At 44.8% G+C, this 27629-nt stretch overlaps 1 protein-coding gene across 4 annotated transcripts in view; it reads left to right on the plus strand.

Moving 5' to 3' along the window:
* Positions 1–27629, plus strand: part of SYK (spleen associated tyrosine kinase) — a 195530-nt gene that overhangs the window by 68721 nt on the left and 99180 nt on the right. For all 4 annotated transcript variants that reach the window (XM_029618695.1, XM_029618722.1, XM_029618714.1 and 1 more), the window contains exons 2-3: positions 4412–4867; positions 23670–23830. In XM_029618695.1, the coding sequence (XP_029474555.1) occupies positions 4466–4867; positions 23670–23830 (563 nt within the window). In that variant the 5' untranslated portion in view covers positions 4412–4465. The remainder of the gene's footprint in view (positions 1–4411; positions 4868–23669; positions 23831–27629) is intronic.

Consider the following 27629-nt stretch of genomic DNA (forward strand, 5'->3'; position numbering starts at 1 on the left):
GCGCCATTCTGGCAGTCTATCGCCTTTGCCCTTACCTTGTCACAGGGCGCGACGGTCGCTCCCTGTGACAAGATAAGGGCAAAGGCGATCGGCGCCATTTTGAAACCTCCAGCACCGGCACTGGCACGATTGAAGGGATGGCTCCTGGACCCCCCGCTAGACCACCAGGTACATCTAAAAGGTTTTTGGGGGGGTCGGGAGGGTGGGAGAAGCAAAGGGGTAATTTGAAAAGGGTCGGGGTGGGTTTTTTTTTTCGGGCCATCGGCGCCTTTCTATCAGTGGTAGCCAAAATGGCGCCGATGGCCCGAGAGCGGGAGATCGTGCCGGGGACCCCCCCCCCACTGGACCACCAGGTAATTTAACATTTTTTTTGGGGGGGGGGTCGGTGGGGTTTTGTTTATCTGCTCAGGCCTCACTAAAAATTTAACAATGTGAATTGGAATCGGAACGATTCCAATTCACAATCTCTAACGATCCGATTTTTCCCTCCCACCATCCGAACCTGATCGTTAAGACGATCGGGCACACGATTCACATCTCTATTAATCACTACCAGAACCTGGAAGTAAAAAACCCTTTACCATTTTACGAAACCTTAGTAGATTCAGTTTAGCTCTTATTGAAGTTTGCAGTTTATTAAATAGATCTGATGCCATTTTTCTAAAAGATCTTTTTTCAATCCTCTGACTTTTAACCATATTTGGAACTTCCAGTTAATGACTTTGCAAGGACCACATTGCCCATCCAGGTACATAACATTTTAACTTCCTACATAAGTATTCCAGGCCATTGACTCACATATGTTTAAAAACTATTACTAACAGTATGAATTTTACACACTGAGATACTGGCAGCCAATGTGATGTAATGCTGCATTATTTTACAATACCTGAAACTTCATGATCATTGTCTTCAAGACTCCCAACAATAGTATTTACAGTAATACAATATCTTTCTGGATATCCGGCAAAATGGCAATTTTTTAAACATTGGGCCACTTGTCTGGTTAAAATCTAGCTTGAAAAAAAATAACATCTCAGGGGCATTCCAGGGTGGGCCTGCATTATCCAGTTAATTTAGTCAGTTTTCAGTTGTATCTGAAGATTGTATCTGATGATCTTAAGGTAGCCCAACAGGTGGATAAAACAACTGGTAAAAGCCAAAAAGATGCTTGTTGCATGGAGAAAACAATGGTCAGCCGAAAAAGAGAGGTGGTATTGTCTTTAGATAGATCCCTGGGGAGATCTCATTAGGAATACTGTGTACAATTCTGGAGGCTGTACCTTCAAAAGGATGTAAACTGGTTGGAGTCAGTCCAGATGGTGGCTTCTAAAATGATCAGTGGTCTTCATTCTAAAGCATATAGGGATAGACTTAAAGATCTAAACATGTATACCCTAGGGAAAGGCAAGATAGTGGAGATAAAATAGAAACATTTAAATATCCCAAAGGCTTCCATATACAGGAGACTCTAGAACAAGGGGTCATGGGATGAGGGTGAAAGGAATACTCTTAGGAAATATTTTTTTACAGAATAGTGGATACGTGGAATAGCCTCCATAGAGGTAGAGATGAAAACAGTATTTGAATTTAAGAAAGCATGGGATAAATACAGGAGACCTCTGAGGGAGTGATGGGAATTGCAAGGGCTACATAAATTGAATGGATGTATAGACTTGATGGGCCACATAGTCTTTTTCTGCTGTCCTGCTACAATGTTTCTATGAAACTTTAGATCTGCTTCAGTGAGGTCTAAAGTTAAATGGCCTTGTGCGGAGGGATAACTTTCCACGTAGTTATCCCACGGAGGGATAACTTTCCAGATACCTTCAAAAGATATCCCACATAGTTTTCATCCATTTCAAATTCAGGTTGACCTTTTTCCAGTCTGCTATTGCACTTTCCTATTACTATGTCCCTCTGACAAATTATTTTGCACCAAACTCTTGCTAAATCTGGGCCACACTCAATTCCCTTCTCAAACTTCCTTCATCTCCCTCCCCTCTTCACTCTCTGCCCAGCTATGATTGATTACTTCCATGACAAGATTCACAAAATTAGTCTTGAGTTTTCAACCAGATCACCTCTACCTTCCTCTCCCCCACTTCTTTCTTTGACCCTTCCCCTAGCCTCCACCACTCTCTCCAAGTCTCATGCATTAAGTGTGATACTTATGCATCAGGAGGGGTCTCACACGCTCATGCATTTGGCTGCTGGAAGCAGTGACAGCAAAATCAGTAGTGTAAGTACCTGTCTGCAGGAGCCAAAGAAAAGAAGAGAGGCCTAGTGGAGCTGTGGCGGACCCCATCCCACCACAGCACAAAGAGAAGTGCAGTGGGGCCACAGTGTACTCCACCCACCATGGCCCATAGGGAGGGGGAGGCTCTGATTCTGAGTGCGAATGTGTATGAAAGCATGGGTATATGGGTATGTGTGTATATATATATGGGAGAGAGAGAGAGAGAGAGCAAGGTTGGGTATTTGTATGAGTGTGAGAGAGAGAGAGAGCATGAGTGAGTGTTTATGAATGTGAGAGCACGGGTGGGTGTTTGTGTGCCCTTCCCCCACATCCTCTCCCCACTAATCCACAACAATCACAAGGTGACTGGAAATCAGAAGTTCACAGGTATGGGGACCGGGGGATATTTTATCCTTTATAGTTTTAATTATGGCCTGCTGGTTGGAAATATTTTATTGGTGTTTTGTTAAATTTTTTAAATTGAGTTTTTATCTATTGGATATTATTTTATTTATCATCTGTTTTGAAATATGAATTGTTTTGAGTAGTGTAGTTTTACTGTTATGGTTGATATTTTATATTCCTTGATTTTATTGTTTGACATTTTATTAGGAATGTTGTCATGTGTCTTTTCCATTGTTGCACTTCATACAGAGTCTGGCTTGTGATTTCCAGTTCAGTCTTTGTCTATAGGTTTCTGTTTATATTTTATGGTCACTTTATTCTGTACTTGGTGAGGGTCTGTCTGTATTCTGGATATGTGATTGAGGTGAGGTATTCTGCTAGCGTGTAGTTTCTGAGTAGAAGTGTATAGCAGCCTAGCCTGTTCTGCTTTCCTAATAGGAGGTGTATTGGTGTTTTAGGGCCTGGTGTAATATTTGTAGTACTGCCTTTTCAGAGGTAGGGTTGTAACCATTTGAGAGCTGTCTGTTACTGTTTTTACTTTTTGAGTGATACCCACTGGTTCAGTCAGTGCCAGTGGAAGGGTCTGCTACCATCCCAGGCAGTCATCATGTGGCATCATCTCTCTCTCTCTCTCTCTCTCTCTCTCTCTCTCTCCACCAACCCGGGTACCTCAAATCACACACCATCTCTATTCCTCCCTGTGGCTCAAACCTCCTTTCCTCCATTCAAAATAGCCACCCTGAATTCCGACTACACCACCCTACCCACTTCCAGCATCCTAGGTGACCACCTAGTCTTCCTAATGGCCCTGAGTTCAATAATCCAAAATGATTCTGGATGACTAGAACTGGATTACTGCTGTACAACAAAATGTTATCAGTCTTTGGGTCAGCCAGCTCCATTTTGATGGTCAGTAGTTGAAAGGGAAGGAGCAACTGGGGATTGCTCCTTCCCTTTCACAGGATGGAGTATGAGAAGGGCAGTCTGAGAGGGATAGTGAAAAGGTCAGGGTTGGAGTGCTTTTTCAAAGTTTTAAAACCAGATTATTTGGCAGGGGTGATGGAGAAAAAGTAAATAAAACAAAATGAAAATAACTTAAATATTCATTTTCATTTCATTTACAAAAACAAACAGAACGAAATAGGAAATGATGTTGATATTTCCAGGTTATTGTGTAAGTTTCATTTTAGATTATAGCTGAGCAATCAAAAGGGTCAATTTTTAAAAAATACAATCTCCCTAAATTAGGCATTTAAGTTTAAGGACAAATTTTCAGCTGAACTTTGGAAGCCTAAATTTAGACCTACCAAGCATCTAACATAGGGTTTCCCAAAACTGCTGGGTTTTCAGAATATTCACAGTAAGTCTCCAGTCTCTGCAAAATTATCTTATGCATATTCATTGTGATTATTTTGAAAATCCACCTGGCTGTGAGATCCCTAGGACAGGTTTTGGAAGCCCTGGCCTAACATTTGTTTCTCACCCTACTTCCTTGTTGCCACTCACTTTTTAGGCACCTAATCCCTTTGAAAATCTATGCCTTGTTTTTATTACTGTAAATAAGGACAAAACAATCTATTTCCTGTCAAACATTTTCATCTGTTCTAGCATAGCTTGAGAAGCAGAAATTGGGCTTTGAAATCAAACCCAGATCTTCCAACTTGTAGCACCACCAGTGTTTTATTGGACCCAGCCCCTCCTGTCCTCTTTGATTGTTAATGTGTCTTTATTTCTTTAACAATGCATATTTTCTCTTTTATCTATCAGGTATAAAATATTATTTTGAACCACTGGGCAAAGAGAGAAAATCTTTCTACCAGCATGGCAGACATTGCTAACCATCTGCCCTTCTTCTACGGCAACATTACACGCGAGGAAGCAGAAGACTACCTACACCAAGGGAGAATGAGCAATGGACTCTATCTTTTGCGTCAAAGCCGCAGCTATCTTGGTGGTTTTGCCTTGTCTGTGGCTTATGAAAAGAAGTGTCACCATTACATGATTGAGAGAGAGATGAGTGGGACTTATGCTATATCTGGGGGGAAGTCACATGTGAGTCCAAGTGATCTCTGCAACTATCATACTCAGGAGACAGATGGCTTTGTTTGCCTGCTCAGGACACCTTGTAATCGACCTCAGGGAGTTGAGCCCAAAACTGGACCATTTGAAGATCTGAAGGAGAACATGATCAGGGAATATGTGAAGCAAATATGGAATTTACAGGTAACTTGAATGGTATGCCTTCAATAAATAGCCTCTAGCATCTCTTTATTCTTACCATAACAACACTCTTTAGTTAAGATCTTAACATAATGTGTGACACCGTATTTTCTGACCAATTAATATTAAAACCTTGAGTTAACTACATATTATTATTATTAACATGGGGATGATTGCTTCTAAAATTAGCTGTGCTCACTTATATGGTCTAAGTTAGTAGTTATATCACAGCATTGTCAAAAAAGTTCATGGTAAGTTTTCATTTTAGCTTTACAACCAACATTTAAACCACAAATTTATGCAAAGAAAATATCAGTAAAACATGTAAATAAATCATGTTGCAAAAATCAACCTGGATTTAATGAATTAGTGTTTTGCAGTCTATCAGTAATATTAAGAAATTGTGATTGCTTCTATATGATATGGATGCCCACCAATTTGATTTCTTGCTTTGTAGTTTTTTTGTGAGACATTGAAATTGTTCATTTCACATAAAACATTTATAATATATTTTAGTGCATACATTTTCAAGATAAATTAAAATCTGGCTAAAGATGTTGACGGAAAGCAAAAACCTGACAGTATAAATATCATTAGTTTCCATTAGTTTGCTCAAGTTTAGGAATTTTATTTGGAGTGAGTGCTTCAACTTTAATTATTCTATTTAAATATTTTGTTTATTTATTTATTTATTTATTGGCATGCTTCTTTAGTTATTCATTTATACATATTGCCTGCTAGAACATTTCCAAGGTGATGTTCTTGCTGAATAGCATCAAAAACAAAACGTAAAATTGTCAATATGTCAAGTCATCAACATTACCATAAACTTCTGCAGAAAAACAGGATAAGATAAAAAGCCAAAAAGAAATTATCAATGAATCATAATATGTTTATGTATAAAAAATCAAATTTAAAAAGTCATCAGTATTAATAAAACAAATATAAAACTAGTCTGACAGAACAAGGCCCTATCAGGTATAATCCAAATGAAAGACCCAGGCTTTGAAAAGTTTATTGATTGTAAATAATCCAAATACTGCCTGGTCTCTAATAGAAGGTTTGTCCTAGGGATGTGCATTTGTTTTTCCCAAATTAGGCAATTTCAACGAAATTGCCTAATTTGGTATGATTCGGGAGAACCAAAAAACAAATTGTTTCTGAAATTTTGGAAAAATTAATTTTTCGGGTTAGTGCACACTAACGGGAGTTAGTGTGCATTAACTCTGACACATTAGGGCGCACTAACCCAAAAATCGGGCCCCCCCCCAAAAAAAAACCCCCCGAACAGCAGGAAAAATGAAATTCCTGCGGGGGCCCGAAACGAAGCCCGACATGATACCAAAATCCGAAGCACATCTCTAGTTTTTCCAAATTACTGACCAACACTGCTGAAAGCCATCTTACAGGATACAGAGAGGCAGGCTGCTTTCAGGGAAGTGTAGCCAGAAAAGAGGCCTGCGAGGAGTATAGTTGATGGCCTGGTAGATATCATGAATGACACATAGCCAAATAATCCTGCCCATGGCCCTGCAATGCTCCACATAGGCCACTTTAAAGATAATTTGGGGCCAGTTGGCAACTGTGTTAATTATAGAGAACAGGGCTATGATCTCTGTATCTAGCACCTGAGATAATACAAGCGGCACAGCAGTATTCTGGACCAGCTGGAGACAGGCTCAATACTTCTTTGCCAATGAAAAGACTATTAGTGTAGAAGTCCTGTCAGATCTCTATCAGGAACTATATAGAATATTCCATTTGTGTGGGAAGGAAGCATAGTAATTATGTATGTAGTGGGTAGCAACCCCATGTGGGAAAGTGTACATGGTATGTACCTTTGATATAAATACTCTGACCATCATAATATGTTGTAAATTTTCTGTTTCTTCTTCAGGGGAAACGTTATGGCTGTCCCCTGTTTTTTTTCTATTCTTTGTCTTATTACCTCTTTCCAGCCTTCCTATTCCTTTTATATTTTATGCTGATTTTTTAAAATTGATTAGGGGCTCAGTTATGTTCTGTTTTTCTGATTTATCAATTATGGGAGAGGTTCCCTTTACCAAAGAGGAATCCAAGATCATTGGGATCTGTAGAGAGGGATGACTTCAGCCATTCAAAAGCGAGAGAGAGGGGAGAAGATATGAGTCATCATGAACCTCATTCCGTTTCTTTTGCATCTATTGGAGATTTTGGGAGACGAGGAGTGACAGCAGTAGTGTTATGATACTAAAAGGGAAAAGAGCAAATAGCTGAAGCCTGTGAGGAGACTAACGAGTATGAGATGACAGCATGAAGAGGAAGGAGATAAATGACTGTATAAAACTGGATGTTATCTTTAACATTTCACCTATATTGGGAGGGAAGTAATACACTTGCCCTATGCTAAGGATGGGAGAAACATCAGATTACATTAATTGGTTTTACTTTAAACAAGACTTTGAGAAGTCACAGCTGTATTCAGAAGCTGCTGTAACATTTACAAATGAACCAAACAAATATAAATATATAGTGAGATGAGTGACTGAGAGGAACCCAATCGGGAGACCACGCCCCCCCCCCCCCCCCCGACATCACTGAGAGCTCCGTCGGCAGCTGAAAACCGCCTCACCACCAGGCGCCGCGCGCCGGCCATCCATTACTACTACCATGTGACAGGGCCTGGCCAATGGCACAGATACCCTGTCACATGGTAAGGGCAAAGGGCCATCGGCGCCATTTTTATTAGTGGCAGCCGATGGCCCCGAGAGCGGGAGATCGCTCCCGGGACTTCCACTGGACCACTAGGTACTTGTAAAAAGTTTGGGGGGGGGGGGGGTTCGGGAGGGTGGGGAAAGCTAAGGGAACAGTTTTAAAGGGTCGGGTGGGTTTTTTTGTTTATCGGCTCGGGCGCAGCCGATCAACAAAACCGTGATCGGGCCGCAAAGGAGATGCTTTGGCTTGGAGACATAGAGGAGTCTAATAGTGATTGGTTCTTACCCATAGTGTTACTGCTGAAGCCAGATGGGAATATAAGGTTCTGCATTGAATTTAAAAAAGTTAGTGAGGTCTTAGAACTTGACACATATCCAATGCGTCTGAGATCAGCTCAGTTAATCTATATCCTGGACCTTACAAAAGGGTATTGTCAGATGCCTCTCATGCCAGTAGCAAAGGAGAAGACCATCTTCTCGATGCCAGGGGGCTTTTCCCAGTTCACAGTTCATCCTTTTGGAATCCATAGAACCCTTGCAATGTTTCAGCACGTGGTCGACTGCCTGCTCCACCCACATCAAAGTATGCAGCTATCTACTTGGATGATATTGTGGTATGCAGCCCAGATTAGAACATCCATCTATGCCAAATCCAGGCCTTGCTAACTGTCCTGAGGAAAGTAAGATTGATGGCCAACCATAAGAAGTGCTTGCAGTGAAGGCAAGAAGTTCAGTATTTTGGTTATACCCTGGGGAAGGGCAAGTTCATTCTGCAGACCCGGAATATTAAAGTGATCACCCAGATGCCATTCCCGAAACAAAAGTGCAAGTGAGAGCAATCCTAGGCTTCAAGGGGTATTACAGATTAAACAGATTAAATAATTAAACTCTAGAATTTGTTGCCAGGGGATGTGGTTAGTGCGATTAGTGTAGCTGGGTTTAAGAGAGGATTGGATAAGTTCTTGGAGGAGAAATCCATTACCTGCTAGTAATTAAGTTGACTTAGAAAATAGCCACTGCTATTACTAGCAGCAGTAACATGGGATAGACTTAGTTTTTGGGAACTTGCCAGGTTCTTATGGCCTGAATTGGCCACTGTTGGAGACAGGATGCTGGGCTTGATGGACCCCTTGGTCTGACCCAGTATGGCATGTTCTTATGTACAGAAGGTTTATCCCCAATTTCTCAGAGTAGGCAGAGCCTCTCATAAGGCTGTTGTGAAGAAAGCACCAGAGAAGGTCCAGTGGTCAGCGGAAGCAGAGGAGGCTTTCCTGGCTCTGAAAGAGGTGTTATGCTTCAAACCAGTCCTGATAAGTCCAGACTTCACTGTACCCTTCACGGTAAAGACCAATGCTTCAGAAGTAGGCTTAGGAGCAGTCTTATTCCAAAAGAAGGATGGCCAAGAATATCCTGTGGCATAATTTGGGCAGAAGCTGATGCCTCGGAAGAGGTGTTACTGAATAGATGAGAAGGAGGCCTTGGTGGTTAAGTGGGCCTTAGAGGCCTTGCGATACTATCTGCTGGGATAGCAGTTCACACTCTTAACTTGGATGGAACTTTTCAATCTGTGGCTAAGATCTGCAGCAGTCTATTAAATATCATATTGTTAACCATCTCTGTGTGTGTGTGTGTGTGGGGGGGGGGGGTATCCAGGGCATTATTTTACTGATGCACTGTGTCACCACCTTTAATGCTGCCTGTCTCTTTCAACAGGTAGCAATGTGCTAAAACACCCCATCTCCTTCATGGTGGCTTTTTGCTGACATTAAGGACCAGAGGAGAGTGGGAACAGGTGGCAGATGCTCTTCTCCTTTGAGCTTCTTGCCAAGCCTTGCCACTGATTTCCCCCTGGTCAGACTATCTCACTTTATCATGGGCAAGGGATTCCTCATCTTTTCACCACTATCATCAGTAGTGCTACTTGTGCACACCCTTTAGAGGAAAGCTATTCCCACATCCTCCGCCATTGCTATTGCTATTATATCCAAGTCTACTTTTTGGTCCCTGAGGCATGATGGGATTAGAAACTCTCAGTTACAAGCAGTGGCTAGGGGTTTGTAGTCTTACAATGTAGTGCACTCTATTAATGGGTACACCAGTATTATTGTGGAGACACACACAGACAGCAGAACAGATCAATTTTGTCACAAAATATGCCACATGCTATCTGCTTGCTGTCTATGACTATGTAGACTTCCAAAGTTAAATGACAGCTTGACAGTTTGTGGAAAAAAAGTTTCTCTCTCTCTCTCACTCACTCACACACATACGCACACACACACACTCTCTCTCTCTCTCTCTCTCTCTCTCTTTCACTCTATCTCTGTAGTCAATGCATGTAGTCAATACATACTGATTTCTTTTCCTATACACAGAAAATCAGAGAACAAAGAAAAGAAAGGATGTTTTTCTGTCTGGTCAGTGGAAACAAGACACTGCAGCTGTTAAAAACAAATATCTCTCTGCGCTGCAAACATTAACACATTCTTACTCTTGCATGTTCAATGATATGGTAACTCTGCAACAGTGAACAGACAGATTAAATTGCAGTGTCTTCTCCAGTGGCGTGCAATCAGGGCCTTTGGGGGGATTCAATGAATCCCTGAGGCTCAGCCACTGGTGAGCTGGAATATTCAGGGAGAAGAGTGAGGCTGGTGCAGAGGAGCCCCTGGCACAGAGGAGTGACTGACAGAGCCGCCACCACCACCTACAGCAACACTTTTGCTCACATCCTTCTTCTCTCTCCCTGCCCACTGAGGGGAGGTAATTGGTGATTGTGCCAGGGGATGGGAGGAAGGGCAGATGGCTATGCTGGGGGTTAGAGCAAGGCAAGGTGATTATATACCAAGGCCAGACAGAGGAGACAATGTCAGTGTCAGGAGCCCAACCTCATGCATCCCCAGCTATTAGATGGAGGGAGGTTGGGGCAAGATGGAGGAAATAGGTGATGGGAAGGGGAAGAGATGCAGGGACGGTGATAGGAGAAAGAGGACAGAATGAGAGGATATAATTGGGAGAGAGGATGAATGGTAGAGGAATGTGGAGCAGAGTGGAACCGAAGATTAAGCGGGAGAGGGAGAAGGAGATGGGGGTGCTCTGAGAGCAACAGTGAAAGTGAGACAGAGAGGTGGGAAAGGGGACACAGCTGGCTGGGTATGTCTGACTGGAGGAGAGGTCCAGGGATCATTTGTGGGGAGGGGGGAAGGGAGGAGGCAGGCAGAGGGAAGGACTGAGAGGGAAACTGACTGGGTGATGCTGACAGTAATGTTTTTCAGTTGGTGCAGAAAGGACTCAGGCAGCAGTGCATGAGCAGTCCTGAAACTGTGAGGAGAGAGGCTGTGATACCAGAAGCAACATCAGGTACAAAACTTAGATTGCAAGCCCTCTGGGGATAGAGAAATACCTACAGTACCTGAATGTAAACCGGTGTGATATCTCAATTGAGATCGAATGTCGGTATATAAAAATAATAAATAATAATAATAATAATCTTATGGGGCAATGTTAGTGGGAGGTGCAGGGTGGTGGGGTGCTGTTGCAAGAGGAAGCATCTGAAGGGGTGAGCAGTGTTGGGGGATAGTGGTGTTTGTGGTCCTGTCTGGACAGGGACTGGGGGAATAGGCTGCAGTGTATCATGCTTTATCTTCAGGGGGATGGTGTGCATTATTGGTTAAGTAGTACAGTGAGAGGCATCCAGAGGAGCAGAGGGATGGGATTTCATCTGCAGTGGAGAAATGTAGGGAAGGCAGTGGGAAGGGGCGGTGCAAGACAGGGCTGTGCTTTTTCATTTAGAGCCATCTTTATGATGTGATTCACAAGTTATGCTAATTTGCATATTATTGGTGATAAACAATGTTTTGAGATTGATTGGTTTTAAGGTTTAACCTTTTGTATCCTTATGAAGAAATGTCAATAATGAGTTTAAACACTAAAAACCAAATGTACGCTTGTAGTTGTCTCTGTTGACCTCACCCCAACTCCTGGGCTGCCCATATTTTAAGCAATGGAATATAGGCATGATCTAGGAAGCTATATATATTAGGGATGTGCAGAGCAAAATTTTATGTTCATATTTTTTATGTCCGAAAGGGGGTCCCACTTGCGGCCAATATGGACATAAAAAAAATCCAATGAGTTGGGTATATGTACATATGTGCAAAAAAAAAAATTAAACCCCCTCACCCTCCTTAATCCCCCCCCCAGACTTACCACAACTCCCTGGTGATCGAGCGAGGAGTGAGGACGTCATTTCTGCAATCCTTGGCGAGAAGCATGTGACGTCGGTGGCACGTCGAGTGACGCGGCGTCACGTGATTCCCGGCTCGTTCGCGCCGGACGGCTCGTTCGGCCCAAAAAGAACTTTTGGCCAGCTTGGGGGGGCCTCCTGACCCCCCCAAGCTGGCCAAAAGTTCTTTTTGGGCCGAACGAGCCGTCCGGCGCGAACGAGCCGGGAATCACGTGGCGCCGCGTCACTCAGACGCGACGTCACGTGATTCCCGGCAAGTTCGCGCCGGACGGCTCGTTCGGCCCAAAAAGAACTTTTGGCCAGCTTGGGGGGGCCTCCTGACCCCCTCAAGCTGGCCAAAAGTTCTTTTTGGGCCGAACGAGCCGTCCGGCGCGAACTTGCCGGGAATCACGTGACGTCGGCGTCACGTGATTCCTGGCTTGTTCGCGCCGAACGAGCCGTCCGGCGCGAACTTGCCGGGAATCACGTGACGTCGCGTCTGAGTGACGCGGCGCCACGTGATTCCCGGCTCGTTCGCGCCGGACGGCTCGTTCGGCCCAAAAAGAACTTTTGGCCAGCTTGTGGGGGTCAGGAGGCCCCCCCAAGCTGGCCAAAAGTTCTTTTTGGGCCGAACGAGCCGTCCGGCGCGAACGAGCCAGGAATCACGTGACGCCGGCGTCACTCGACGTGCCGCCGACGTCACATGCTTCTCGCCAAGGATTGCAGAAATGGCGTCCTCACTCCTCGCTCCATCACCAGGGAGTTGTGGTAAGTCGGGGGGGGGGATTAAGGAGGGTGAGGGGGTTTATATTTTTATTTTGGCTCAACAATCGCGATTTCCCACATATCGAACATATCTATGTTCGATATGTGGGAAATCCGATCGTTTATGTTGAATCAATTTTTTAAGTAAAAAAAAAATATGAGTTGCGTTTTACTAATGCGGTCAATCCGAATGCACACCCCTAATATATATAGCCAGTGGGCAGCCAACAGTTTCCTAACCCACTAATCTAGTCTTTAGTTATTCAGCTAGATACCTTTTGTAAGCTGTCTTCCTGTCTACTATTGCCGAGGTAACAAATTAAATCCTGCCCAGAATAGGGTGAGGTCTTCTGTGAGATCTTTGTTGGTAGGAGTTGGTTGTGTTATGTTTGGTACTAGTGTGAACCCCTGGGCTGAGGTAAGAGGTGTCTCCACGCACAAGAAGGAGCCCTGTGAGCCTCACCGCCGGTAGGCGTGGTCTCAGCAATGTGAGACACAGCTGTGGAATAGAGTCTTTACTGATAGCAGAAAGTAAGGTTCAGAGCAGGGGGTATACCCAACAATGATGTCCCAGATGACAATTTGGTAGTGGCACGTGGAGCGGGGTAAGCCAGGAAGTCTTTCAGTAGTGAAGAACACTCAGACGTGCAGATTCGATAGTGTCCCGCAGAGTGGGGTTCACCGGAGATGAGTCTCAGAGATGGAAATGAGAAAGGTATCCGAAGTGCAGCAATAACCTGAAGGCAGGGTATACCGGAGTAATTCCTCAGGGAAGAAGCAGTAGTGGCCTGAGCACTGGGTACACCGCAGTGAATCCCAGAACGAGGTTTAAACAGCAGAAGTCCATAGAAATAGGTACTCGCAGGAGGTAGTTCCAGGAGAGGTTCCAGTGAGTGGAACCGATAGCAGTTCAAGGCAGAGGATCCTCCGAGGAGTGGATAACCAGAGATAAGACAGGGCGAACGAGGAGTGGGTACCCAGAGTGTCTCACGCCAATGTAGAAACTGGGACCAGAATTCCAAGGAGTGGAATTCAGTAAGAGGGAACTCCTTCCTAACTCGTAGCAGTGAAGGACCAATTAGCTTAAGTACCGGAGGTGGGTGACTTCATCCAGGAGGGACGCCCCCGAGGTTCCCGCCATGACGTGTAGAAGAGTGTCCCATGCGTTCACGTGCCTAAGTGATTCCTGGACCAAGATGGTGGTCAGCAGCGCCCACGCCATCCCGCGAACACCAGGCTGATCGTCAGTAGTTGGCGGAGGCTGCCATTCATCCAAGGAATGATGATGCAGCAGTAAAAGAGGTGAGCATTAGTGGTCACAGCCGTCTGCGACCGATGTGCGTAACAGTACCCCCCTTCTTAGGGCCTCTCCCCGGGGGTTTCAGTTTCCTAGGATGGGCAATGTGGAATTGCCTGATTAAGTCTTTGTCGATGATGTTGCTTGCAGGTTCCCAACTATTCTCATCGGGGCCAAATCCTTCCCAGGATATGAGATACTCCCAGCGTCTTCTGCGTTTTCTTACATCCAATATATCCTCTACCTGATAAGTGATGTCCTCTTCTGCAGTAAGAGGTTGAGGTTCAGGTGTTCTCTTTGAAAATTCCGAGAGAATGAGTGGTTTTAGAAGAGAGATGTGGAAGGCGTTGTGGATTCTAAGAGAAGAAGGCAACTGAAGGCTGTAAGTGACTGGACCCAGGTGGTGAAGTACAGCGAAGGATCCAATGTATCTGGGCGCAAATTGAGCAGAGGGCAGTTTTAAGCAAATGAAACAGGTGCTGAGCCATACCTTGTCTCCGGAATGTAGCTGCGGAGCTGCACGATGGTGAGTGTCATAGAACTTATTAGCCTTTTGTCCAGCCTTTTGACGTAGTTGCTTGGTATACTCCCAGAGTTGGTGCAGTTCTTGCACAGACGCCTGTGCTGCGGGGTACGATACCGACAAAGGCACTGGGAGAGGAGGTAGAGGTTGACGTCTGTAGACAACTTGGAAAGGTGAAGATCTGGTTGAAGCAGACTGGTGTGAATTTAATGCAAATTCAGCCAGGGGAAGCAATTCGGACCAATCACTTTGTCTGGAGTTAACGTATGCCCGGAAAAATTGTTTTAGCGTACGGTTCATCCTCTCAGTATGTCCATTGGACTGCGGCTGGTAAGCTGATGTGAGATCCAGGGAGATGTCAAATTTTTTGCATAGGGATCTCCAGAATTTTGCTGTTAACTGGACCCCTCGGTCGGAGAGTATGTGTCTTGGCAGGCCATGAAGGCGGAAGACGTGGCGGATGAAAAGCTTCACCAGATCAGGAGCTGATGATAATCTGGGTAATGCCACGAAATGAGCCATCTTTGAAAAATGGTCCACAGTGACCCAGATGGTATTCTTGCTGTTGGATACTGGTAAGTCAACAATGAAATCCGTGGCTATGTGGGTCCAAGGTTCACTTGGTGCAGGGAGTGGCTGAAGGAGTTCCCAGGGATGACCTACCAGTGGTTTCTCTCGGGCGCATGTAGTGCATGACTCTATGTAGATCTGGACATCTTTCTTCATGGTGGACCACCAGTAGAACCTTTGTATAGTGGCAAGTGTTCTGGCTTGTCCAGGATGACCTGCAAGCAGAGAGTCATGTGCCCATTTGAGGATTTATTTTCTGAGTGTCTGGGGAACCACTATCATCCCAGCCGGAACTGTGTGGATAGCAGAGAGGAGTACTTTTGTAGGGTCAATGATGTGACACGTTAAATCAGATATTTCTTCCGTAGCAAAAGAACGGGAGAGTGCGTCAGCACGGCTTTTCTTGTCTGCGGGACAGTATCTCAAGAGGAAGTCAAAACGATTAAAAATTAAAGACCAGCGGGCCTGCCTGTGGTTCAGGTGTTGCACATTACATAAGTATTCGAGGATTTTGTGGTCGGTGTAAACCGTAATTTGATATTGTGCACCCTCGAGCCATGGACGCCATTCCTCAAATGCCAATTTAATCTCCAATAACTCTTTGTCTCCAATCCTGTAGTTTTGCTCTGCTGGGGAGAAGCATCGAGAAAAAAACAAGCAGGGATGTAAGGTGTGGTTATCACTATGTTGGCTGAGGACGGCATCAACCCTGACGTCGGAAGCATCCACCTCTATGATGAAGAGTCGTCGAGGATTGGGGTGGCGTAAGCATGGCTCTTGGAGAAACGCCTCTTTAAGTTCCTGAAAGGTGGTCATGGCTTCTGGAGACCAGCGAGAGGGATTGGCTTCCTTTCGAGTCATGGCTGTAAGAGGTGCGGTCAATGTAGAATAATGGTGAATAAATGATCTGTAGTAGTTAGTAAAATTGAGGAATCTTCTCAGATCCTTGAGGCCAGTGGGTTGTGGCCAGTCCTGAATACTCTTGGTTTTTTGCGGATCCATCTGAAACCCTTTGCTGGATACGGCATAGCCTAAAAAGGGAACAAACTCCTGGTGGAAGGAGAATTTTTCCAATTTGGCATATAGGCGGTTGTCTCGGAGTTTCTGCAGAACGTTAATGACGTCTAATTGATGGCTTTGGAGATCTTGAGAGAAGACAAATATGTTGTCTAGGTATACTACTACACAGCTGTAAAGCATGTCCCTAAAGATTTCATTCATCATGTTTTGTAAAACAGACGGGGTGTTGCAAAGGCCAAAGGGTATGACTAAATATTCATAATGGCCATCGCGGGTATTAAATGCAGTCTTCCATTTGTCACCCTAACGTATTCGTACCAAGTTGTACGCCCCTCTGAAGTCCAATTTAGTGACTATTTTGGCCCCTTGGAGCCTATTAGAAAGTTCAGAGATCAGTGGCAATGGATAGCGACCCTTCATCGTGATCTCATTTAAGCCACAGTAGTCTATACATGGGCAAAGGGATCCATCTTTCTTTCCCACAAAAAAGAACCCGGCTCCAGCAGGAGATTTATAAGGCTGAATAAAACCCTTTTCCAGGTTTTCTTGAACATAATCGGACATTGCTTTAATCTCCGTCAGAGAAAGTGGGTACACCCTTCCTCTGTGGGGTTCGGTGTTAGGCATTAAATTTATGGCACCGTCAAAAGATCTGTTAGGTGGTAAGGTGTCCACCGCCTTCTTGAAAAATACATCTTGGTAAGAAGAGTACTGTGGAAGTAAACCCGGAAGAGATGTGGTGATGGTCAGGCAAGGCATAGGAGTCACAGTCTCTAGGTACTTTCCATGGCAAGACTTGCCCCATTGAGACAACTACTCCAGTCGAAGTGGGATGTGTGTATTTGTAACCATGGCAGTCCGAGTACCACCGGGTGTATTTCTTTATCTAGGACCAAGAAGGACATGGTCTCTGTGTGTAGAGATCATGTGCAGAGTCTGATAGGTTGCATGGAATAGGTGACTTTGCCAGGCAACGGCTCGCCATGAATTGATGATAATAGCAGAGGTGTAGGTGTCCAAACGGTGGGAATTTGTAGGTGCTTCACGAGTTGTTTGAGTATAAAGTTCCCTCCAGCACCAGAGTCTACCAGGGCTAAATTATTGAACTCAAGGGCGTCTGAGATAATGGAGACTGGAAGTGTAAATGGAGGAGATGGAGAGGTGAGACCTAGGAAGAGTCCTCCAGTGGATCCTAGGTGTGAGAGTTTCCCAGACAGATAGGACAAGAGGGCACAGTGTGTCCTGGCTGACTGCAGTACTTGCAGAGGCCTAATCTTTACCGGTGATGTCTCTCTTTAGCAGATTGGTGACTGTGGGCCATTTGCATGGGTTCTTCCTCCTTGATACTGGGTGTGAGAGTAGTCTGGGTGACCGATGTTGGACCAAGGGCGTGGAACCCCTGAGGAGAACTTCTTGGATCCCTTAGTCTCCTGGGATTGCTCACACAGGCTCAATGCGACCAGCGAGATCGATGAAAGAATCCAGAGTCTCGGGGAGTTCACGTGTAGCTAATTCGTCTTTTATACATACCTGGAGACCTTCCAGGAATATGGCACACAGGCATCCCTTTAGGGATGTGCAGAGGGACGCCATACATTGCATTCGTGATTCCGATTCGTCGGGGAGCAGATACGTTGCATTCAGCCGTATGGCGCCCCGATGCATTAATACGGCGATTTCTATTCGTGTCCCAGCTAAAATTAAAATTAACTACAACCCCCCACCCTCCTGACCCCCCCCAAGACTTACCAAAACTCCCTGGTGGTCCAGCGGGGAGTCTGGGAGCCATCCCCTGCACTCTCACACCCTCAGTACCGGTTTCATCATGGCGCCGATAGCCTTTGTCACAGGGGCTACCAGTGCCATTGGTCAGCCCCTGTCACATGGTCATTGGCGCCATCTTGTGCTCCTACCATGTGACAGGGGCTGACCAATGGCACCGGTAGCCCCTGTGACATAGTATGGGCAAAGGCTATCGGCGCCATTTTGAGTACTGGCATCGGATGGCCAGAGTGTAGGAGGTCGCTCCGGGACCCCCGTTGGACCCCCAGGGACTTTTGGCCAGCTTGAGGGGGGCCTTCTGACCCCCACAAGACTTGCCAAATGTCCAGCGGGGATCCGGGAGTGAACTCCTGCACACCGGCTGTCCGATGCCAGTACTCAAAATGGCGTCGATTGCCTTTGCCCTCACTATGTCACAGGGGCCGTACCTGTGACATAGTGAGGGCAAAGGCGATCAGCGCCATTTTGAATACTGGCAGCAGATCGCCTTTGCCCTCACTATGTCACAGGGGCCATAGTGGAAAAAGAAAAAGAGACCACATTACGGAAACACTGGCTGAATTGCACTGGCTTCCCATTGAACAAAGAATACAGTACAAAACACTATGCACCATACACAAATTAATACACAACGAAAACGCAGACTGGCTTAACACAGCCCTTCGTGTACACATCCCCAACAGAAATCTAAGATCAGCCAACAAAGCACTTCTAACGATTCCATCAGTCAAAACAGCAAGACTAACCCAGGTAAGAGAAAGGGCATTATCCTTAGCGGGCCCATACTATGGAACTCCATGCCCTTGGAATTAAGACTACAACGAGAAAACAAAACATTCAGAAAAAAACCTAAAAACTTGGCTATTTAAACAAGCCTTTCAAAAAGAGAAGGGAGAATAGATTCCAGGGAATTACAAGGCTCAAACCAGGGAAGCGCGTGATTCAAAACACCCACACAAACTAAGGGTGTAACTTTTTTAAACTGAATTCATCACCAAAGGATAAGCTAAAGCTAGAGAATGAGTCCCAGACTCAAAACTGCCATATAATTGACCTGGACACAATAGTCATAACACTCATTTAACAACTAGCATTGATTAAAAACTTTGTTACCGAACCTAATGGCACCTGTGTAAACTGTTAGATTTTTTTTTTTTAATTCTTTATTTATCAATTTTTTAAATACAATACAAGAATTACTTGCAGTATTGAAATTACAGAAAAGAAAAAGAAAATACTCATCACGAACATAGAAACATTATACAAGTAACAACTCAAAACTTTTCTGTATCATTTATAAGAAAATTAGAGAAGTATATCCCTCTTGAGCAATTCTATTGAAAATATATCACCATGAAATTGTAAGTTATTTCTCCAAATTATTTTTCCACCGCCATTTAATTAATTCCCAGGAGTGTTTTTAGATGTTCTGGATCCATATAATGGTATGTCTGATCTTTAAGCTTTATTACGCATTTACAAGGGTAACGCAATAAAAATTGACCACCTTGTTCAATTACATAATGTCTTAAATCGAGAAATTTCTTCCTCCTAAGCTGAGTGGTTTTTACAAGATCTGGATAAATCCAGATCTTGTAACCGTAAAAGGTTTTAGATCTATTTCGAAAAAAGTATTTCAAGATGTTATCTTTGTCCGAAATAAATGCTAACGTAACCAGCAAATTTCCTCTTTTCTCAATAACTATCTCTTCCTGGGATTTTTCAAGGAAATCCGATAGGTCTACTGAAGTTTCTTTATTTGGATCTCCTAGGTCTTTATTTTGCAATCCAGATTTTATTCGGTTATTCATTTTAACAGAAGTAGGAGCATTGATGTAGAAAGCTTTAACTATTGTGGGAGTACACTGTTCAGGAATCTTTAATATCTGGTTTGTATATGATCTAAATAGGTCTATTGGGCCCATTTTACTTGTAATAGGAAAATTTATAATCCTCAAATTTAACATACGAGAATAATTCTCTATGTTTTCAATTTTCCTTTGTAATTCCCCTTCATTTTTAATTTGATGGACTTGTACCTTCTCCACTTTTGTTAAACGTTGTTCTATATCGTTTACTTGCTTTTGCTGTACAATCAATACATCAGCATTACTTTTAACAACCAAATTTGTTTCATTTACCACCTTTGTTAAATTCTTTATAGAAGAATCCAATTTAGTCAAATAAGTCCATAGAGTCTCTAAGGTTACATTTGCTGGTTTAGATATCACTTCCTGAATCAACGTTTGTTGGTTTTCATCACCCAGATGATACTTCTGTGCTTTAGAAGGAAGAATATCTTGTTCTATATTTTGATCCATTTTTGGCACAGGGATCTTGTTTTTCAATATTCCTTCCTTTACCAGAATAGTTTCACCAGGTTCATCTACACTCTCTGGATCTCCTTGAGAAATATCTGGCAAACTAAGGGGTGTCCCCCTTTCATTGCCAGGTATAGCTGGAATATCTGGCACCCCTGGACTTAAAGAGATATCTTCGGCCAAAAGAGACTGAATTTGCCCTAACTCGATCTCTTTAGCGGCCCCCTCAACAGGGGTACTACATGGAGAAATCATCCACTCTGTGACAGTCCTTTGGCCTGACTGAGCTGTTGGGGTACTAGAGGCTGGCCTTATCCTGGCTTTCCTCTTAGTATGAGGCATATATTAATCTTAATATGAATCAGCTCAGAGCCTTGGTCAGGAAACACAAATATGGAACTTACATATATAATACACTTCTCTGTGGAGGTCGAGGAGTTTGTGTTATAAGAAATAATAATTATGATGTCTTGACTTACCGAGACATATAAAGGTTCTATACGAAATCCTTTTTTTTTTTTTAATTTTTTACCGCCTTTGACCAAACGTGTTAGGCAGTTCCAGGCGGTTCCGGTCGGAGCCGGTCAGAGCCGCGTGCCCCTTTGGCGCGCGGCTTCGGCGGCGCGCCTCGGCAGCTGCGCGCCGTAGGAAATCAATTTTAAGCGAAACTTTCCAGCCCCTCCTATTCACGTGGCAGCTGGTAATTGGTCAGTCGGTCCAAGCTTCAGGGCGGACTTGCGTCCTCACCCCCGCGGCAATCAAGAAGCCAGAGTTTCCAAATTTTGAGGCAAGTGTCCACCGTCAGGTAAAATAATTCCAGGGGAAACAAACTCAATCCAAAGCGTTGACACAGCTCACCTCGCCTCCAACTGCTCACCTCGCCTCCAACTGTTAGATTTTAATAAAATTACTTTTTGTGCCTTACTGTAAACCGTTGTGACGGTACCCACCTTAATGATGGTATAGAAAAGATTTAAAATAAATAAATAAATAAATAAATAAATAAATAAACTGTTGGTACCTGTGACATAGTGAGGGCAAAGGCGATTGGTGCTATTTTGAGTACTGGCATCGGACGGCCAGCGTGCAGGAGGTCGCTCCAGGACCCCGCTTGACTTTTGGCAAGTCTTGTGGGGGTCAGGAGGCCCCCCCAAGCTGGCCAAAAGTCCCTGGGGGTCCAACGGGGGTCCTGGAGTAACCTCCTGCACTCCGGCTGTCTGATGCCAGTACTCAAAATGGCGCCAATAGCCTTTGACCATATTATGTCACAGGGGCTACCGGTGCCATTGATCAGCCCCTGTCACATGGTAGGAGCACAAGATGGCGCCGATGGCCATGTGACAGGGGCTGACCAATGGCACCGGTAGCCCCTGTGACAAAGGCTATCGGTGCCATGATGAAACCGGCACCGAGGGTGTGAGTGCAGGGGATGGCTCCCGGACCCCCCGCTGGACCACCAGGGAGTTTTGGTAAGTTTTGGGGGGGTTCAGGAGGGTGGGGGGTTTGTTTAAATTTTTATTTAGGTGGCCGTATAATTCGGTGAAGATTCGTGTATTCGTGGGGAATCGCGATACGTTTCGCTTCCCCATGAATATTACGAATAGTGCAATATACGTTGCGGATCACCAATACGGCGAAAACGAATGCACACCCCTACATCCCTGATCCCAATGTAGTTCCGAGGACAGGGTTTTAAACTCTATCACGTACTCAGTTAAAGGTCTGATACCTTGTTGTAGATGCAGGAGTGCAGATTCAGCAACAGTCTTGCGAGTGGGGTCGTCAAATACAGAACAAATTAGGGCAAGGAAACCTGTAAAATCATTGAAGATTGGATCCATTCTTTCCCAAAGAGGTGAGGCCCAGGCCAGGGCTTTCCCATCCAAAAGGGACAAGATGTACATAGTTTTGGACATTACGTCTGGGAAATAGGTAGGTTGCAGTGAAAAATGCATACAGCATTGATTCAGAAAGCCCCTAAAACGAGAAGGTGCAGGCAAGGGCACAGAAAGCCATACAGGCAGCGTCTGTAAAGCAGAGGTGGGTTTGACAGGCATCAAGGCGGAGTCCAGCTGAGAGCTTAGCTGATTGATGTCATTAGCCAAAGTCTGCAATACCTTTTGTTGCTCTGAGATCCGTTGGGCCAGGCCAGGAATGGCACTAGTATGAACCCCTGGGCCGAGGTGAGAGGTGTCTCCGCGCACAAGAAGGAGCCCTGTGAGCTTCACCGCCAGTAGGCGTGTTCTCAGTAACGTCAGACACAGCTGTGGAATAGAGTATTGATAGCAGAAAGTAAGGTTCAGAACAGGGGGTATACCCAACGATGATGTCTCAGAAGATGATCTGGTAGTGGCCTGTGGAGCGGGGTACGCCAGGAAGTCTTGCAGTAGTGGAGAACACTCGGACGTGCAGATCCGGTAGTGGCCCACGGAGTGGGGTACGCCTGGGATGAGTCTCAGAGATGGAAATGAGAAAGCTATCCGAGGTGTAGCAATAACCTGAAGGCAGGGTATACCGGAGTAATTCCTCAGGGAAGAAGCGGTAGTGGCCCATACACCGCAGCGAATCCCAGAACGAGGTTTAGACAGCAGAAGTTCATAGCAATAGGTACTCACAGGAGGTAGTTCCAGGAGAGGTTCCGGTGAGTGGAACCTATAGCAGTTCAAGGCAGAAGGTCCTCCAAGGAGCAGATAACCAGAGATAAAACAGGGCCCCCGAGGAGCGGGTACCCAGAGTGTCTCACGCCAACATAGAAACTGGGACCAGAATATTCAGTAAGAGGGAACTCCTTGCTAACTCGTAGCAGTGAAGGGCCAACTAGCTTAAGTACCAAAGGTGGGCGACGACATCCAGGAGGGATGCCCCCGAGGTTCCTGCCATGATGTGTACAAGAGTGGCCCATGGTCCATGATTTCTGGACCAAGATGGCGGTCGGCAGCGCACACGCCGTCCCGGGAACGCCAGGCTGGTCGGCGGTGGTTGGCGGAGGCTGCCATTTGTCCAAGGAATGATGATGCAGCAGTAAAAGAGGTGAGCATTAGTGGTCGCAGCCATCTGCGACAGACTTGCGTAACAGGTTGTTGTTTATTTTTTGTATATTGATTTGAGGCCAGAAAGGCAGTTAATAAGAACTTTTAATAAAGTCCAGTAGTACAGAATATTTTTTCTGTAGCTGAGCATGTAAGTACGGAGAATACATTTCCATGCAGCCTGTGTATGAAATCCTCAAAAGTGGGACACAACGTCTGCTTAGAATACAAGCTCTCTGGAGCACAGCAGTGACTTATTGTACCTGTATGCAAATGTTGTTGTGTCCTTATTTAGGGTGCAATATAAAAATACCAAAATAACAAGTTTTGAATTGTGCTTAAGAACAATGTACATAGAGATATTAATCACATGTGAGGTTCAAAATGTATTTGCATAGGTATTACCTTAGGAAAGGATACTCTTTGAAAGATTAAAAGGATAATAGAAAAGACAGTACACTTGCAAAGTCTCGGCGATAAGGGCAGGAAAAGTATCTGAGTTAGGGGTTTTGGATAAATATATATTTGCTTACGTGAGGCAGGCATATTATGACTGATATTTTTTTATCCTTATGCATAGGGTGAAGCTCTTGAACAAGCTATAATTAGTCAAAAGCCACAACTAGAAAAGTTGATTGCAACCACTGCCCATGAAAAGATGACATGGTTCCATGGAAGAATATCACGGGAGGAGTCTGAGCATTTCATACTGCTCGGCTCAAAGAATAATGGAAAATTTCTGTAAGTTTTTCTCTTCCCATTGGAACCACATGGTAATAATAATAATGCCTATTTTTCTTTATATGGAAGTTTTTTGGTATACTGAGCAAGGATTATGTCATTCATTATGGGGAATCCCAAGCAATTGCAATGCTATTTATAGCAAAAAATATATCTTGTACCCTTGCATGCTTTAACATAGGCATCAGTAGTCTAGGCTGGTCAGCTTACCTTCTTCTCCCCATTATCGTCTACCTCTCCCCCATACCCACATATTCCTTCCTTTCCCTTATCTCTTTACAGATGACTGACAGAAAGAGAGGAGAAAAAGGATAATGTGTGGCCAAAATATTTACAAGTCAATATGCCAACTTTTCAAAAATTTCCCCACTTATCTGGCAGGATTATGTAAGGATATTCTGGGGATGTTCCTGGGCAGAGCTAAGTTTTCCAGCTAACTCAGATATTCAGAATTAGCCAAATAACTTATCTGGCTAATTGTGGTTGTGCCATAGAGTAGTCCTAAAGATAGCCGGATAAACTTATTCAGCTTTCTTTTTGATAGATAGCTACATTCAATAGTGCAGCTGTACCACAGAATATCCCTCCAAAGTTAGGTGGATAAGACCTAGATTCATCAAAATGCTATAAATATAACAGAAATAGTGCCTGCGATATGAAAAAGAGAGAGAGCAGTAGGGATGTGAATCGTGTCCTCGATCGTCTTAACGATCGATTTCGGCTGGGAGGGGGAGGGAATCGTATTGTTGCCGTTTGGGGGGGTAAAATATCGTGAAAAATCGTGAAAAATCTAAAAATCGCAAAACCGGCACATTAAAACCCCCTAAAACCCACCCCCGACCCTTTAAATTAAATCCCCCACCCTCCCGAACCCCCCCCCAAATGAGTTAAATAACCTGCGGGTCCAGCGGCGGTCCGGAACGGCAGCGGTCCGGAACGGGCTCCTGCTCCTGAATCTTGTTGTCTTCAGCCGGCGCCATTTTCCAAAATGGCGCCGAAAAATGGCGGCGGCCATAGACGAACACGATTGGACGGCAGGAGGTCCTTCCGGACCCCCGCTGGACTTTTGGCAAGTCTCGTGGGGGTCAGGAGGCCCCCACAAGCTGGCCAAAGTTCCTGGAGGTCCAGCGGGGGTCAGGGAGCGATTTCCCGCCGCGAATCGTTTTCGTACGGAAAATGGCGCCGGCAGGAGATCGACTGCAGGAGGTCGTTCAGCGAGGGTTCCGGAACCCCCGCTGAACAACCTCCTGCAGTCGATCTCCTGCCGGTGCCATTTTCCGTACGGAAAACGATTCGCGGCAGGAGATCGTTTTCCGTACCCCCGCTGGACCCCCAGGGACTTTTGGCCAGCTTGGGAGGGCCTCCTGACCCCCACAAGACTTGCCAAAAGTCCAGCGGGGGTCCGGAATGACCTCCTGCAGTCGAATCGTGTTGGTCTATGGCCGCCGCCATTTTGCGCCGCCATTTTGAAAAATGGCGCCGGCTGAAGACAACACGATTCAATTGCAGGAGGCCGTTCCGGACTGCTGCCGTTCCGGACCGCCGCTGGACCCCCAGGTAATTTAAGGCATTTGGGGGGGGGGGGGGGTTCGGGAGGGTGGGGGATTTAATTTAAAGGGTCGGGGGTGGGTTTTAGGAGGTTTTAGTGTGCCGGCTCACAATTTTCACGATTTTCACGATACTTTAAACACCCAAACGGCAACAATACGATTCCCTCCCCCTCCCAGCCGAAATCGATCGTTAAGACGATCGAGGACACGATTCACATCTCTATTGGCCACTATTGGAAACAGAATAGTGGGCTTGATGGACTTTCATTCTGACCCAGTATGCCAATACTTAGGTTCTTATTATATTTTTATTTATTTATTTATAGTTTTTTATATACCGCCGCTCATCGGAGATATCACGTCGGTGTACAGAGAACAGGAACGGAGCGTTATACATTTAACAATGGTTAAAATATAGGTAATTGAACATAAAACAAGGAGTAATTAAATCAATGTTAACCGGATAAATAAGACCTGCTCAATATCAGATCTAAAGTTAGCTGGATAAGAATTAACCAGCTAACTAGTGACTTATTTGGGTATATTCATCAGCCTAGCTGAGTGGAGGAAGGAGTAGTCTAGTAGTTAGAAAAGCAGGCTAGAAACCAGGGTCCACTGCTGTTCCTTGTTATCTTGGGTAAGTCAATTTACCCTCTGTTACCTCAAGTACAAATTTCCAGGGTGATGCATCAAGCTGCGTTAGTGCTCTATCGTGCAATATGCATGATATTTTGCATTTCCCCACCCAGATTCCCTCCACTATTACTATGATCTTATTTGCATGTGATTTGCATGCATGAATAATGCAAATTCATGAAAAAGGTCAATATTAGTCAATTTGATGTAAACATTTTATTATGGCTGATCGAGAAAGTGGTCAGCAGTGATAAAATAACAACACGCATATGAAATGCATTAGATGTGAGGTGGGAGGCTTGGGATCCTAATGTGGGTCCCGAGGCTTCCGCCTCACATTTAAAGTGACAGAAAAAAAACAACTGAGTGCAAACAGGAAAGTAGAGCAGGGGTCAACTGGCGGTTCAAATCCCTCAAAATGTTAATAAGAAAAAAAAAGAATGGTGATGACCCTGGGCCCCCTTCACCCTCCTCAAAGCTAAAACAAAAAATGAGGCCCCACCCCCCTGCAGCTATACCCTCCCCTCACCCCCTCCAAGTGACAGAGATCCCCCCTGAAAGTAAAAAAAAAAAAAAAAAGGGTCCTAGGCCCCACCTTCCCATCCCACTCTCCTCCACTCCTGACCCTCTCCTGTATTCCCCCATATCTTTCAAAGGATCCAGCATAGAGGCAGAGTGCTTCCTCTCACATGGCTCAGGCAAGGTCAGGTCAGCGCCATTTTGGAAAATGGTGCTGACTGGCCTGGGTGCGAAAGTGCACCAGACTCCCTACACTGGATCGTTTTGGGGAGGGGAGAAGGGGGGGCCAGGGCATTACCATTCAGTTCTTTTTTATTTATTAACATTTTGGTGGATTTGGGGCCGCCTCAGCTGGTGACCCCGTGTTCAGAGAGGGGTCAGCACTGATCCCGCTTAAAAAAAAAGTTCATCAGTTTGAGCCATCCGCAGTTGAAATGACCAGACCATATCGGACAACAGTCATCGAAACATTTTAATGACGTCTGCTGGGGCCAATATCATGGTCATTTGAAACTACTCATAAGTATTATATATTAAATTTTATATAGATTTAGTTTTATTTGCAGATAACATACAAATTGTCTCCTATATCAATAAAACTAAGGAATTAGGAATTTTAATAATTGTCCGGGAGCAGTGGAAAAGTAGCTGGAATGAATGTGCCTTAAGCACTGTGTTAGGGCTTCCCAAAATGTGGGTCGGGACCCCAAATGGAGTCGCCAAATCTTTAGCTGGGGTCACAAGTGCCTCAAATGACTACAGTCTTTCTGGAACCAGCTGATCACCAGCCATGAGGGGAAGGGAAGGATAAGTGTCCATGGGCCACTGGAGATGTCCACGGTTTCTTTCTTGTTACCCACCACTGAACCTACCTAAGAGAAAATGTTTCCCCTCACACAGCCTGCCCTCTCTTTCCACCAACTGCCATCCACCTTTGGCCCAGAACCCAAAGGAAAATGTTAGAACATAAGAACATAAGCAATTGCCACGCTGGGTCAGACCAGTGGCTGAAATGTTTGCAGCTTCTTCAGAACACAATGTCTACGATTCTGACTAGGACTAAAAGCAATAACCATATCAGCTATGTTGTGAAG

Source organism: Rhinatrema bivittatum, chromosome 1 (assembly GCF_901001135.1).
Source record: "Rhinatrema bivittatum chromosome 1, aRhiBiv1.1, whole genome shotgun sequence".
NCBI classification, from domain to species: domain Eukaryota; kingdom Metazoa; phylum Chordata; class Amphibia; order Gymnophiona; family Rhinatrematidae; genus Rhinatrema; species Rhinatrema bivittatum.